This window comes from Danio rerio, chromosome 5 (genome assembly GCF_052040795.2).
Source record: "Danio rerio strain M-AB ecotype USA chromosome 5, GRCz13ab, whole genome shotgun sequence".
In the NCBI taxonomy this organism is placed as follows: Eukaryota; Metazoa; Chordata; class Actinopteri; order Cypriniformes; family Danionidae; genus Danio; species Danio rerio.
In genome coordinates this window covers 65,988,958-66,006,256 of record NC_141025.1, presented here as the reverse complement: position 1 = coordinate 66,006,256, position 17,299 = coordinate 65,988,958, and the positions used below count along the sequence as shown (strand labels likewise).

Here is a 17,299-nt window from a genome sequence, read left to right as displayed (position 1 = left end):
TTTCGCTTCAAATCATCTAAAGTGCAGCGTCAGCACATTTAGAAATAACAGTTTGTTGGCAAAAGCCTCTAAACGCTACTTGCCTTTAGCAGCAAAAGCAGCTATGTCCCGAGAACCAATCAGAAGGCGCGTATTGAATCATATGTTTTTAATGTAGCAACACGCTGATACATCGGCTTTTATAAGGAGACCGATTTATTCCACTTTCGATTTTAAAAGATGGAGTTTGATGAACTGGATGAGCCTGTCCGACTGTCAGTGAATGGCAAATGAAAACGTCCCTTACCTCAAAACTATGTGCATTATAAAAAACAAAAACACACTGTACAGTCGGAAGTGTAACATCCATTTATAACGTTCTTTTGCGCTGTGACGCTACTTTGAATGAGTCTGATTTACTGTACATTACACCGCAACTCCATTTCACGAAAGACTACGTTAAGGTGCACATGGATGCTATTAGGATAAAAAAAGACAAAGACTGTGAGTTTCTAAAAGTGTCTGAAAGACATCCCCTTTTTGCCCAGTAGGCCTACCTTGTTTTTTATTTGCTAATGTAAGCAATTTTTTAAAAAGTAAATATAATCTAGAAATCTTTACATTATTTATGTTACTTTATATTACCTATACGTCTGATACGCTTTTCATATTAATGGACAATGCACTGATATTGATGTTTCACAATGTATTTACACTACATTATTCATAACTAACAGGCTTAGTTTACAGTATTTGCAATGTTTTTCATTGTTGTACTTGTATCAAATCTAAATATCAGAAATGACAACAGATTGTTAAGATTTATATAATGTCAATTTTAATGTTATTGATTAATGCTCTTGCTTGACAGATTTCATTCATATATTTTCCTTCTGCTGGTTTAATTTTTTTATTTTTTGTTTTAGGTGTTTTATGTTTGGCAAAATTATTTCTAATTGCATCTTTAGTGATCTTTAACTAATTACACTGTCTTGTCCCGATTGGTGGAATTAGAGTTTTTTGCAAAAACAGCACAAGTGGATTTAGCTGGTTTTGACGCAAAATAAAATTTAACCTGTTAATAAAAACCAAAGAATTGTCTAAAGTGACATTTAAAAAAAGCTATTTCATTTACTAGCTAATAAACTTATCATTACCTATAAAATAAAACTTCTGAACCTGATCAGAGGAGCCTGATAGAAAATGCTCATTTACAAAAAAAATAAAGGTCTGATGGATTTAGAGGGTTTTGCATCTGAACTCCTCAAACATACAAATAAATAATTATTTAAAATTAAAATAAATAACAAAATATTTTAAGAATGGTTATATATATATATATATATATATATATATATATATATATATATATATATATATATATATATAATATATATATATATATATATATATATATATATATATATATATATATATATATATATATATATATATATATATATATATATATATATATATATATATATATATATATATATATAAATAAATTAAATAATACAAAATGAATAAATTGCATTCAAAATAAACACAATTTAATTAAAATCACTGAATATAATTTATTACAAACAAATATAATTTATTTCAAACAAAATAAAGTAAAAGTAAAAAAATATACCTTTAACAGAGAAAAATTACTGATAATGTAACTTAATTGAAGCTGTTTTGCAAATTATATATGTGAAACTATTTATTATTTAACTATTAACTATATTAACTATTTAATTTATCACAGTATAAACTGTTTGTATATAATAAACAATATGTACACTACCTGACAAAAGTCTTGTCGCCTGTACAAGTTTTAGGAACAACAAATAATAACTTGATTTCTAGTTGACCATTTGGCAGTATTAGTGGCTTATATGAAAGGCAAAGGCCTCTTGATTACGCTTATTTTACCAAAATAAAATATGACCATACTTTTAATGATTTCATTCTGACATTGCTTAGACAGAAGTGTACAGTATAGAATATAAAGGGATCATGATGCAGTGGATAAATAATTGTTATTGTGTATGACTCCCATGAGCTTGGCGGACTGCATTTATACATCACTGCAATGACTCAAATAACTTAGTAATAAAGTCATCTGGAATGGCAAAGAAGCGTTCTTGCAGGACTCTCAGTCTTCATCAATATTCTTTGGGTTCATCTTCAATGCCTCCTCCATCTTACCCCAGACATGCTCAATAATGTTTATGTCTGGTGACTGGGCTGGCCAATCCTGAAGCACCTTGACCTTCTTTGGTTTTTAGAAACTTTGATGTGGAGGCTGAAGTATGAGAAGGAGTGCTATCTTGGTGAGGAATTTGCCCTCTCCTGTGGGTTTTTAATGTAATGGGCAGCACAAATGTCTTGATACCTTGTTGCTGTCAACTCTGCACACCTCTCACATGCCCCCATACTGAATGTAACCCCAAACCATGATTTTTCACCAAACTTGACTGATCTCTGTAAGAATCTTGGGTCCACGCGGGTTCCAATAGGTCTTCTGCAGTATTTGTGATGATTGGGATGCAGTTCAACAGATGATTTATTCAAAAAAATTATTTTGTGCCACTTTTCCAAAAAACTGGAAGTGAAGTTATTATTTGTTGCTCTTACAACTAGAATTGATGACAATACTTTTTGTCAGGGATAGTTTTTTTATTTTAGAGCAAGTGTCTTTCATGTAAGGAATGTAAGAGTAACTGTAATACTAACATTATACTCCTTTAAAAAAAGAAAAACATGATATAAACTTGGACCAGACTAAAGAGACTTGGTATTAACATGCTGTGTCCAGAAACTGTCATTTTTTTTCTTGCATTTTCCATTTATTTTTTACCATTCTGACATAATTGGTGCAAATTTTTTTTGAATTACACAATGTTTACAACTGCCTCTGTGTAACTTCATGTGTGCAACTCATTGATAACTTGTTTGGTTATAGTCCAGTCTCACACTAACAAGCTTAAGAGCTCAGAGAGGCAAAGACGCACAAATCATTTCAAATGCTCAAATGACTCTTTAATCCAGAGGCTGCAGTTGGCCATCAAATGCAGGAAAAATTAGGTGCTAAACGTTCTCTGAGCAGCTTAGCATAATAATTATTCCCGCTGTTACAATGGCATCAAATTACAGATCTACTGGCATTATGGAGTCATTAACAATGCTGCTATATCCGCTTGCTGATGGTGTCTTTGAGAGGGAACAATCTGCGCTTTAACTGATTTAGAAATAGTAATCTTTTAATTAAGATATTTAGATTTTTATCTTCCATTATGAGGAACTTTTATTTCAGTGTCAAACTGATAGTTTATCCCAAAATGACTGCCATTTGTAGGGCCAGACAGAACTTAAAACTTAATACTTTTTCATTCATTCATTCATTCATTCATTCATTCATTCATTCATTCATTCATTCATTCATTCATTCATTCTTTCATTCATTCTTTCATTCATTCTTTCATTCATTCATTCATTCTTTCATTTATTTATTCATTTATTTATTATAAGGTTTTCAATGTAAATCCAATTATAACCACTTGTTTGGTAAAAGTAATTCTTAATTCTTAATATGTCTAGAGAAGACAAAATAATTTTACAAAGTGTATTATACATAAATGAAATAAACATTTACATATCATTCAAAAATAATACAGAAATTATTATTATAACAGAAAAAAACATAAGTCAAGATTTTCACACATTATCTTAGTTACTGAAAATCTGAGGTTGCTGATTCCATATGGGTCCATTCCGACATGACTTTGCAAGCTGCTATTTGCCATATAGTCAAAATAGACTGTATTTAACGGACCAAAAAACAACCAGCAGTGGTCCATTTGTCTCGTGCAGTGTAATTCAAGGCTTGGGGTGTGTATAAATGGCACAAAACAAAAAAAAGATATGTTTTGCTTGTTTGTTTAAATGATATCATCTTTCTTTGGACTGGAAGTACATAGGGCTCTATTTTGACGGTCCATGCGCAGAGTGCAAAACGCAGGACGCAAACGCTTTCAGGGCATGTCAGGACGTGTTTTTGCTAATTTAAGGACGGGAAATCTGCCTTGCGCCGTTGCACATGGTCTAAAAGGGTTGAGTTTATTTTCTTAATGAGTTATAGGTGTGTTTTGAGAATAAACCAATTAGAGTCTCATCTCCCATTGCCTTTAAGAGTCAGCTGTGTCGCTCCAAGAGCGCATTTGCTATTTACAGGACGCAAAGTAAGTCTAAGTGGAAAAAATGAGCATTTTACAAGCAAACAGATTACAGTTAACAGGTTTTTAACAGAAAACTGTTAAACAGAGCATCTACTGCGTGAGAATGAGAGACAATGGATCACTTTCGCTCTTGGATAGGGAAACCTTTACACACAGACATCAATTAGTCTATAAAGAAATACTTTTGTTTGTTAAGCGCAAATATTAGTTTCAAAACTATTTCTAAATTCAGTTCTAATTTCCAACAAACGAATAAATGAACAATAATAACAAAACATGCTCAAAAACCTGAGTTATATCCTAAAACACATGCTGTGCCCCATATGGTCTAAAACCTGACAGGTGGGCAAATCTAAGCTTGTTTTTAATAAAACAAATATAAATATGGATATACTAAATAATACTGCTAATAATAATAACATTATACAAAAGCAAATTGTTATGAATGAACTGAAAAAACCTGCCGAGATGAAGAAGACATAAAAGCAGTGATTTTTCATATTTATGTAGGCTAGAAAATAATATGTTTTGTAATATTTTAATCCTTTATATTTATATCCTATATCTATTCTTATTATATCCTATATATATATATATATATATATATATATATATATAGATCCTTAATATTTGAATTTTTTCCTATGTAAAGATAGCAGTGTGTAAGCGAGGAGCAGCTCTGCGCTGGACTTTAGACCGGGTTAGTTTTGGTCTAATGAAAAATCCATTTATAGGTTCTCAAAATAGCAACGCGCCAGCGGTCCGCCTCAGAACGCCTTCTTTTTTAGACCAGAACGCCTATGGGCGCACAAATGAGCACTAATGCATTTGCTGTTTAAACAGCGTAGCGCAACACCTCAAAACGACTCTTGCGCCAAGCTAAAACTACCAAAAGACTATTGCGCCGCGTCTTGCGCCACACTGCGCCGGGTGTATGATAGGGCCCATACAATGTAAAAACGCTGCCATTGTGATGTGCATTAACCACGAAAATTAAAGGCTTTGAAAATGTTGTGCGTGTGCATAGTATGTGCATAGGGGAAAGTAGAATAAATGGATGCATAAACACTGCATGAATAATTATAATAAGTAATGTGAATAATAATTGTGTATAATAACAGTGAAGCTGTTAAGTTTTTCCAGTCAAATTGCTCGCATTTTCCAGATGCACCAGTTGACAACCGCAAGTCACATGACAAGAACTGTCCATTCAGCTTTGTGCTTTGTTTGGAATATACACATGTGGTAGACTAACTATCCTCAAACACAGAACACCCAAACACTGGTTACAGGTATCCAGTTTTCTTCTAAATGTTCTTTTGTGTTAAAAAAGGCAAACAGGTTTGAAACAAGTGAATGATGAGAGAATTGAAAATTTTTAGGGATCTTAAGTGTTTTGAATATGTCAAGCTGCTGTGACCAACGCATTGTAATGATTTTCAGTGAATACTAAATAAATAATAGAGCTAGTATATTTTGTAATGTTTATAGGTATATTTTATATGATTTAAAAGTAACTTTAAAGTAAAGTAATTAGTAATCTGATTATTTGTACATGAATAATTAGTAATGTAATCAGATTACAATTTTCAGTAGTACTCAGTAGTAATTTGTAACCTATTACTTTTTTTAAGTAACTTACCCAACCCTGCTTCAGACTAGTCTTTTTGGTTAATAATCAGTGAAATTGTTTAATTAAACGATCAGATTCTGTTTGTTATTCAGTCTGAATCACTCAGACGAACAGCCCAGTAAAAAAGTAACCAAAGTAACAAGACATTAATTTTCTCTTTTCCTCTCTAATCTCTCCTGAACTAGATTATGAAGCATTTCCTGTTTCCAACAAGATAATTACAGATTTTACTTCTTATCAGAACTCTTTACTGTAGAGTCACTCAGCATTAAGGAAAAAAGTTTGGATTGATAGTCCCAGAGTATGTATAAGTTAAGATTTTTGTTTGTTTCCCACTGTAAGATGGTTTTCCCAAAAAAAGGGAGTCCGATTCCTTGGAAAAGAGGCTGAAGTAAGAAGCGCGAGGGAGCAATTCCCTAAGAATTTTTATTTTGGCCCAGTCCTGCCCCCTGCCTTCACTCTTAGCCACCCCTTCCCCCCTCCCTCCCTCATTCACACATTCAGGAAACAGGGGACCCTGCCAGAAGCCCTTTCTGTTTCCGGGAATCAGGCCCACAGGGCTGCTGTGTAGTGGGCCGGCTCTGACGTGAAGCCTATTGTTCCAGTGCGGAGCTCCATTGTGGAGGGGAAGGAACAGCAGCAAAAACAAAAAACACCCACGGAAGGAGCTGAGAGGAGGGAGGGAGGACAAGATGTCTGAGCTATTTCTGTAAAGAGGCTCCTTCCCCAAGAGTGGTGGCTTCGCTGATGAGATACGGCGGCTCTTGCGTGTTTGGCCGCAGAGTTTATCGCTTCAATCTATCTCTGGAGTCTGCCATGTTAAAAGCTGACGCACAAATTCAAAAATACATGTGACTCATGAGAATGGAGGATCTGATGTCCGTGGAAACATCAAAACGTGTGTGTGTGTTCGATGAAAGCCTTACTGTACGCAAGCAGTGTCTTTTCCGCTCTGTGGTCAAAGGCAGAAATCCCTGCTGGAAAAACCAGGTCACACCAGCTTAAAGTGTTCAGGCTGTTTGTGAATTGGTGAAATGCAAAACTGCAGATTTTAAAAACGGACTATCAATTGTTGTTGAACGAGACTTGTTTATCTAATGTTCAGACACCTTTGAAAGAGCAGTTGAAAATCATTTTTAACTTGACATAACTACGCTGTTTAAACAACATTGCATGATGTAATGAAGCAATGATTCTGAATGTTCGTTTGTAGTGATGTGCGAGCTGATATTAGTTGGGTTTCCAACACCCTCTGCTAATGCTCATTTTGAAGTATAAGTAACTAGTGATAGAAATGCAATATTTCAAATAAAAATACCGTAATTTGTGAAAGTTTTTACACTTGGTTGAGAGGGTTAATGTGAATAATGGGAGATCCAACACATTTCCAAAATTCTGATGTCTCCATCAAGACTGATTTATTCTTTTGCATAGTACATGTCTGCGTAGTACAGCCTTACCCCTCACTGTGGCTGATGCCGACGGTAACGTCGACGGTGAGGCACACCTTTCAAACAATGTAACTACACATCACGACAACGCGTAGTGCAAGCTCAGCTCAGCTCAACATAAAAACCCACTGCCATCTAGAATTTTAGAAGTTTCATTGCAGAGCAACACAAACAGAAAGCAGAAGTATAAATGCATGACTCTGCGCAAGACATGCGTCGTGGGTAATGGCAGTCATTCGACTCAAGAAATGTAATTCAGCCTTTATGCTTGGCTTGTTTACTGTTGGTTATTATGCAACACTACATCAGCTGCTGATCTAATGACTCAATCAAAATACACAGTTTGTCAACAAATTTTACTTTTCTAGTTTGCATTTGGAATTTTAATTTTTTATTTTTTGTGAACTTTGAAAACATTCACGTTAGGATCCAAAGCAGGCTATTAAGTATTATTATTAACATTGCAAGCAAGTTTTATGACTCTAAAAGCATTGATTAATCCTATTAGAATCGATTTAGGATAACTCTCCTGTATTAAACACCAAGTAAATCCTTTATGGGTTTTGTATTATGTAAAAGATATATGACTTGGTAAATTCATATCACACAAGCAAGAGTGAAGATGAGCATGAACTCAAATGTGGTATTGATTTCGTACAGCAGTTCAATAGATACAAGTTAATACTGAGTAAATATTCTGTTTTCTTTTTTTCTGTTCTGTAATGAAAATAGTTCAACATTTGTGCTTCTCCAATCATAGCAGTCTTTCGTTCCTGAAAAAAAAAAATTTTTTTGATTCTATTATTCTAGTCAGTGATATTTAACTATGACTGTACTGCTACAGTACTACTGTAAGTTCTCACTAGAAATGACATAAGTGGGAAAAAGTTTACATGCAAAATTCAACTTTCAAATAGATTTTTATTTTTATGGTTAACTGACATGAAAGGAACTCAAAAGATTGTGGGATATCAAAGGAAGAAAAGGATACATCTGTGCTGCCTTTTCAATATCAATCTGTTGGTTTCTTAGGAGACAGATAGTACAGCTATGGGATTCAGACAGATTCTGTGTCTGAAGGATGTAATGTATCTTTTAAACTAAAGCCGCATTTTTTAGATTTTGGACACAGCCTTCCTTTGTTTCTAAAAGTATCAGTCATTTGAACGGTTTATGTTAATAATACAATCAATAATTCTTTAGGACAGGGACTTCCTGCCACCCACTGGCAGTTTTAGTCTCCTATAAATTACATTATTAACCAATAAAACTCATGTCATAATATTGCTATTTTATTTTATTTTTTATTACTCATTTATTTTCTTTTCGGCTTAGTCTCTTTATTAATCTGGGGTCGCCACAGTGGAATGAATCACCAACTTATCCAGCAAATGTTTTTACGCAGCGGATGCCCTTCCAGCCATACCTGCCAACACTCCCCGGGAGTCTCCCGTATTTTAGACCCATCTCCCATTTTGTTCTGTCTCCCGGAAAACTCACAGAATTTCATCACCAGATTAAAGCTTTATTTTAATTCACACAAGATGATCTTTTGTTTCTGAGTGGGTTAAGATGCTCTTAGTTTAGACTTTGGGAATGCAAAAAGCATCAATAATATTCCCACACTTGTAATGGAAAGCACTTATAACTCCACTGTATACTTAAAGTATTATTTTATCAAGATGTTAAGTTTTCTCCCTGAATTATTCAGTCTTGTATAATAAATAGTTTATCATATTCAACACATTTAATATTATTTCTCTCTTTTTTTTACCTTCTAAAGACTTGATAAGAATTGTTTATTGTCTCATTTCTTTAACTATTGTGTGTGTGTGCGTGCGTGTGTTTTTTTGTATATGTATATGTAGCAGTTCCACCTGATAGAACATACTGAGAGTCAGATGATGAGCATCATAAAAGTTTAAGCCAACCTGTCACCTCACCATCACTATTACCCCCCTCCCCAACACCGAAACCAGAACAGTCATAAGACATTACTGTTAATATATAATAGTAACATATTGTTAATAAGCTGAGTTTTTTTTTTTTTTTTTTGATAGTATATTTCACATTTCTTGTTTGTAAAGGCTAAATACTAATAAAAGTGAAAATGATTTTTTTTGTAGTATTTTTATTTAAAATAAATGTTTTGGCAGTTTTTTCTTGGCTTTTTAATAGTGTCCATATTGATATTGGACTTATATCGTACCCACTGACATTAAGAAATATATCCTGATATCAGTTTTTGCCTTATCAATCAGCCCTAGTTTCAGTGCAATAACAATTGGAAATCAATCATTTTTCTTTCTAACACAAGACATCCCTCATAAATATTTGGAAACTACTCAGCCCTTAAAAAAAGCAAAAAAACTAATGTACTATTCCAGTCTATATCCTTTATTGTGTATAAAATGAGCCTGTAGTCTTTATTATTGACCATGTAATTTTGTCATTTAAAAGTCAACTGAAGTCTAACCCTGGTAAGACCAGGTCAAAAGGTATTTTCAGCTGATCCTGGTACAGCACATGAGGCAATTGGCAAGATAATTTAATCTGGGTAAAGTTTAAAAAGTTTAGGGTGATGGAAAGTCAAACACGCATTCATTATGCAACCTCACATTGTACATATTTAGTTACAACATAGCAGTGACATAAGGGTGAGCAGATTAATTCTGAAGTGTCATTTCTGCACAAACAAGACCACAAAAAGATGATGTAAAGATCCAAAAACAAATAATAATGCACTGCCTCTCTGTCTTGTTTGGAGATGTTTGGAAACAGTCATTAGTGGTGTTTGTTGTCTGTGAGTTTCCAATATAGTGTTTACCTTTGCTGCTGGATTTTAATTTATTAGAATATCAACACATAGTATGGCCATGGATTGCATAAAACATGTATGGGTTGTAATTCCTGTAGAAATAGGTTTATTTATATTTAATGTCATTAAAGTACTATATTGATAAAATGTTTTTTAGTTATTCTGCTCAGCTCAACTCTATATTAATATTCAGTGGGATGCATTTTAATATTAAATTAGGTTAATATTTTACGTTTTTACAAATTTACAAGGATTGTCCCAAAACATTCTGCTATTTCAGCTCATTTGAACAAACAGCAAACGTCATTTTTTAAGTGCAGTTTTCATAATATAAATAACCTTATCAACTGTTTTCAGCATTTATAGCAGGGTTTAACGCTAAGGATTTTTTTACTGGCCCGATTGAGGCAGTGGATTAGATTTTTACTTGCCCTGGCAAAATTTTCACTGGCCGCACCAAAAAAAATAAAATAATAATAGCTATTTTTATATTTTAAATAACATAACTGTATACATACACCTTTTTATTCAGCATAACTTTTTTTTTAATAATATTTGGATTTTTTAAAAACTACAGTTGTAATGTAACAAAATTGCAAATATAAATATATATACATACATACTGTACATATAGGGCTTGAAATAAACCCTTTTGCTTAGTAGCTCTCATATCCAGACCTTTACAATTACACGGCTGTAGCTCTCTGTCATATACATGGTCGGTTAGGCAAGGCAGGGCAAGTTTATTTATATAACATTTCATACACGTTAGTTAGTTAGTTAGTTAGTTAGTTAGTTAGTTAAAAAATTGCAGGATTCCTTACAATTATTCATGTTGTCCCAGCACAAATAAGTTAAAAGGTTTTGAACAATTTAAGTGCATTGAACAAAACAACATAGTTGTCCCAAAGAATTGTTTTGTTTTAGCGCATTCTAAATAAGTAGTTTGTATAATTATGTTTGATGGATGGATGGATGGATGGATGGATGGATGGATGGATGGATGGATAGACAGACAGACAGGCAGACAGACAGACAGACAGACAGACAGACAGACAGACAGACAGACAGACAGATAGATAGATAGATAGATAGATAGATAGATAGATAGATAGATAGATAGATAGATAGATAGATAGATAGATAGATAGATAGATAGATAGATAGATAGATAGATAGATAGATAGATAGATTGATTGATTGATTTATGTATTTTATGTAAAAAGTATTCCTGTAAAAAAACTGTCATACCTTTTCATTGGTATTGTACCATCTTAAAAAAAAAACTGAATTGTTATTAAAGTATTATTAGCATTAACTAACTTTTTTGCACGCTTTTTTAAAACAACTCCTGTTTTTCTTCCAGGTTTCCCAAAAAAGCGAGCAGGTGAGTTGAGTGCCTCCTTCCTGTTGCTCTTCCCTTGTGAACAGCCCTCATTGAGGCCCAGAGACTGATAGATAGCTAATGGTGGTTTTCTTCAGACGGGTTAAGCATAGACACAACACTGATGCTCCCGCTGATATCAGCATGTGATGCAACACTCAGATTTTGATTTATTAAAAATCATACACAAAATATCATTAACAAAAAAATAAATAAATAAAAATTTCAACATGGTCGAAAATGGAGTGGGATGAAGCACAAGCTTATTATTTTCCCACCCTATTACCACATTCATCATTCGTCTAATACTTAAACTTATGTCTTCTTCAACTTATCTCTTCTTTTTACATGAGACAATTGTTGTTCTTTTGGCATCTTTGACATTATATGTTTGATTCCATTTGTACATTTACATTTTGTAACATAGACCCCATATAACATAGAGAAAAAAAACAAAAATAGTACTGCAATATACTTTTAAAACTTTTTAAAACACAACATCAACGTTTTGAAGGATAGACTGTGTATGTGTATCTGTCAACCAAAACAGAAAAAAAAGAAATCACAGGATGTTCACTTTTCATGTCCAATGAGAAAATGAAGACTTGAGAAATATATATATATATTTTTTATTAAAATAATTATGAATAATGAAACATAAAAAAATACATTGGTAACACTTTTCAATAAGGTTGTATTAGTTAATGTTAGCTAATATATTTACTAACATAAACAAACAACAACACATTTATTACATAGTTGTTCATTGTTAGTTCATGTTAACTCACAGTGCATTAACTAATGTTAGGAACTTAAGCATGAATTGTATTTTAATAATGCGTTAGGAAATGTTGAACAATGATTAATAAATGCTGCACAAGTATTGATCATCCTTAGTTCATGTAAGTAAATACATTAACTAATGAAATCCTGTTGTAAAGTGTGACCAATGTGTTTTCTTTTGCAGTTTTTTTCAAATTAAACCAGAATTTTTGAAGGGTTTTTGTTGTAAAGATGCTTGTTTCTCTGTGTAGAGATGTAAATGAAACAGCATCATTCATTCACAAAGAACCTGCAGACTTCAGACTATGTTTCCCTCTATGTTTTCAAAATCACATGACCAGTGCTTCCCATACATAGACTTGGGCGGGCAGCCCAATTATATTAACCGTCGCCCAAGTATATCTGGTGACATTTTTTTACTATTATTTTTTTTTTTTTACACTTTTTTTGTATCGGCCTAATAGCCAAACATTCACACTCGATTAACTAGTAAAAAATCTCTCATCCTACTTGTTTCCTACTTGTTGTGTATGCACAAAAAAACTGTCAACACTCCCACAGACAATCAAACAGGCTCTGCAGAGACCCACAGGACCCACAGATACATGCCTTTTTGGGACTTGCGTCCGGGGTTTTCTTGTGCGCTCTCAAATAAATGCTGCTGAAGTGCGCTTTAGTGCGTTTATGTAACAAGTATCTCTCCAACATTTATTAGATTTGTTAGGAATATTTGAATGCCTCTATTAGACCTACAGAATGGCATTGATGCATCCTGAAGTAAAGTTAAACAGGTATAAACTCCAGCAAGACAAAGTCATTGTTTGCATGAACCATAGACCTTTATCTATTAATAAAGTATAATCATGGAAACTGTGTTCATCATAACTGAAAGCTACATCGTGTTTGCTGGCCTCACGCATCCGGCAGCCCTGTCAGTCAGTCATTCAGCATGTCACCTTAAAGGGTTAAAGAAATAACGCACAGCACTACTATGATTAAAGAAAAGTTCATGCTGTTATAATTACCTTATATTTTAATACATTTTGGTGCGATTAAAATCTGCCATAAAAAAAAACAAAAAACGTTTTGAATGAGAAGCTGTAATGTTGCTGTGGCAGGATGAATTTTGGTGTGGAGCCCCGCCAAGGAAGAACGAATGTAGCAGAAACTATGCTTTTCTATATACTCGGAGAGAACGAAATTACTTCTAAACTGGCTGAAAAATATGTATACACTGTTAGAAATGCTTAATTAACTCATTTGACCTATTTAAATAATCTACACGTGTGATTCTTGCAATTATTATACTTTTAAGAGATATTGTCAATTTTTTTTGCTTTGTCATTTATTTATCATTGCTATACTTTTGTAATTTTATTATGATATTTTTATTATTTTATACATATCTAACATGCTTTGACAATACTGTACAAAATGTCAGCAGCAGGTTTTACCTGCCAGTAGGGCTGCAACAACGAATCAATTAAATAAATATAAAATCTGTTACTAAAAGCATTGACAACGAATAACATAATTAATTTGTCAGAAACGTTTGATTATTAAAAAAACTTTAGTTACCAGTCCAAACATCTAAAAAAATCCTAAATCAAGAACAGACAAGAAAAATGTCATGAGTAAATTAAGTGTTGCTTAAAACTTCTGTTTGAGATTATATCTCACTTAGATTTTTTTTCTTACCCTATTGGCAAACAATAAAGTTTTAAACAAACAAGAAATAAAGGTCACTAAATTAGGGTCACTTAATTTCTTATGCTATTTCATGTGTCTAGTATGTATCTTGAATATTTTATGTTAGATATTTGGATTAAAGACAGGACAAAACTACTAAGTTAGTTTTTTAATATTATTATTGTTTTTATTCTTATTCTTCTTATTATTATTATAACTGCTCAGGGATGTTTAAGGACAATGTGTGTGCCCTTTCTAAAGATTTTAGTTTTGTTTGTGAATAAAGGATTGGAAATTAATACTTTTCTTTCTTTTTTTTATTTGATTTATCAATTAATCGAAAAAAATTATCAACAGATTAATCGATTATTAAAATAATCTTTAGTTATCCCTTTCTGACAGTGGATGGACATGGCTCCTGAATAGAATAAAAGTAAAACAAATAGTTTCTTTGTTTTGTTATAACAGTGTCATAATAAATAAAAATATTGTTAAAAATCACTTTTTTGTCGCATGTAGGTAACCATGTGTTGTGGGTAAAAGGTGTGTTTTAATCCGGCTACGAACGCAAGTATATATCAAACCCGTGGGAAGCACTGCATGACCATAATTTTTAAGTAATGATGAGCTTTATATTTTTTCAGAACAGCTAAATGATTGCAGTCATCTGGCCACCAGTAGTATTTATTTCAAATAAATGCTAAATAGTATTTATTTTTCAGTTTGCAAGCACTGTACATTATTAGCAAGCCACTCTATGAAGTGTCATCTACTGTATAAAATCATCTTAAAAGGTACTGTACAGTATTATAGCTACTCAACCCAAAATAATTTGAGAAACGACCAGTTGACCATACCTAGTAAAAAAGGCTCTTCACAATCATCAAACTTATTTATCATTTCATTAAGCAGAAATGTTTTGTCTACTCTTTCTGGGCCTGTTTTTGGACAAGGGGCATGAGTGTGACCCCTTGTAAGTGGATCCACATTTCCTGTCTAGTTTTTGTGTGCTGTTGGATAAGAATAGCATGATGTGGCGGTAATGGTGACCCTTTTCCCATTTGTGTGTACACAGGACAGGAAGTATTCTCAGCAAGGACCATCCCCCAGATAAAAAGGCCAAAAGCGACAAGGCGTCAGTCCCCCTCTCGCATGAGTTTGACCCCACAGGTAAGAACACGCCTGTTTGTCTTCTTTTAACGTGCAGCTGTTAGGCTTTTTCAGATATTACCCTCAGTGCAGTGTGTAATGTTGCTATTAAGGTATTTAAAAACTGAAGTCTGACTTTTTTTATATGTGTTTTTTCAGATTCATATCCTAAAAATTTGTCTGATGCGTATTCATTATTACACTGTGAAAAAAATAACCATGAAACAATTCCGAATCAATTCAAGCAGTGATGCTTTTGTTCTTCTCTCTTCTTTAAAAAGGAAAAAGAGAGAGATCATTATGTCAGCATTATTCCATATTTCGAAAGTTATTTCTGTTTATTTTATTAACTGTATACTGCAGCCACGTCACAAATGTCCATAAACTAAATAATCCTGAACAGAGAATAGCACCCCATTCACACAGGGCTATAGCGTCAACGTTTGACTGAAGTTGGGGCTAAAGCGATCGTTATAGCAGCTTTAGCCAATGAAATTCAGTCAGCAATAGGCTACTGTCTAGGAGGTGTATTTGCATACAGCACTCTGATTGGCTGACGCTTCCGTCAGCGCTTGAAAAGTTGATCTAGTCCCAACTTCTACAGCGAGCAACAAGTGGTGCTCACTGCAGAGCCATTTGGGCAGAGCTGAGCTCTAGCGAGGGGGAGCTTGAGCTCTTGCTCCTCCTTTCTTGCACTTCTTCTACGAGTGATGTCACTGGGGGTACGCAGTGTGTAAATGTGATTGAGACAAAGGTGAGTTTGAGTATTTTTATACATGCAAAAATGTTTATGTATATTTCGGACTTTAATGTGAAACGTTTGCAAGTTTCATAATAGTTTTAATAACTAATTTTCTCATAACTGATTTATTTTGTCTTTGCCAAGATGACAGTTAATAATATTTGACTAGATATTTTTCAAGCCACTTCTATACAGTTTAAAGTGACATGTAAAGGCTTAACTAGGTTAATTAGGTTAACTAGGCAGGTTAGGGTAATTAGGCAAGTTATTGTATAATGATTGTTTGTTCTGTTGACTATTGAAATAATAGTCCACAATAATAATAATTTTGTCCTTAAAATACAAACACATGCGTGTTGATGAATCTGAAGAGAAGCCCTTAGCGGATGTACCATGCTGTAATTTAATTCAAGTTCAGTTCAGTGTGGTTTAATAGTCACTACACAGAGTCCAAACACTGAAGAGCAATCCACAGATGCGCAGCTCTACAGATCCTGAACCATGCAAGCCAGTGGTGACAGCGGTGAGGAAAAAACTTCACCAATTGAAGAAAGTGAAGAATTAAAAAACGTCGAGAGAAACCAGGCTCAGTTGAGTACTACCATTTCTCCTCTGGCCTAATGTCTTTCAGGGGTAGCATGTATATTGTAAACATTAAAGGGCCTAAAACTGATCCTTGAGGCACCCCATACTTTACTGTGCTAACTTGTGAAGGCTGTCCAGTAATATTCACAAACTGGTAACGGTCAGCTAAGTATAACTTAAACCATTGTAGAGCCTGTCTCTGGACACTTGTAGAATTTAAGAGATTTATGAGGATATTGTGGTCAATGGTGTCAAATATCGCACTAAGATCAAGTAAAACTAATAGGGAGATGCACCCTTGGTCAGCAGCTAAGAGTAAATCGTTGATTATTTTCACTAATGTGGTTTCTGTACTGTGATGAGCCCTGAAACCTGACTGAAACATTTCATAAACATTGTTCGTCTGCAGAAATAAGCATATTTGGGCAGAAACAACTTTTTCTAGTATTTTAGACATAAATGGAAGATTTGAAATAGGCATATAACTAGCTAAGTTGCTGGGGTCCAGTTGTGATTTCTTAATAATAGGTTTATACAAGTAGCTTGTAAGGACTTGGAACATGGCCTAATATAAAGAAGAGTTGATAACATTGAGAAGAAGTTCTCCTATAACAGGTAGCAACTCTTTCAGTAATTTTGTTGGAATTGGGTCCAACATACATGTGGCTGGTTTAGAGCTATTTATAATTTTAGCTCTTCCTGTTCTATGATTTAGAATTGGTGTTTAAAAAATTAATAGCTCCTTTTATTCTAGCCAAAATAAAACAAATGGACATTATTCCCAGAAGAAAAAATATTATCAGACATAATGTGAAACTTTCCTTACCCTGTTAAACATAATTTGAGAAATATTTAAAAAA

The 17,299-nt window shown here is 33.5% G+C and overlaps 1 protein-coding gene across 9 annotated transcripts in view; it reads left to right on the top strand.

Moving 5' to 3' along the window:
* arhgef12b (Rho guanine nucleotide exchange factor 12b) overlaps nt 1-17,299 on the top strand; it is a 135,190-nt gene that overhangs the window by 41,710 nt on the left and 76,181 nt on the right. For 5 of the 9 annotated variants that reach the window (XM_087254292.1, XM_087254291.1, XM_087254288.1 and 2 more), the window contains exons 2-3: nt 11,474-11,494; nt 15,039-15,133. In XM_087254292.1, coding sequence (XP_087110418.1) covers nt 11,474-11,494; nt 15,039-15,133 — 116 coding nt within the window. The remainder of the gene's footprint in view (nt 1-11,473; nt 11,495-15,038; nt 15,134-17,299) is intronic. The other 4 variants (XM_087254294.1, XM_087254293.1, XM_087254290.1 and 1 more) reach the window with 1 other exon arrangement.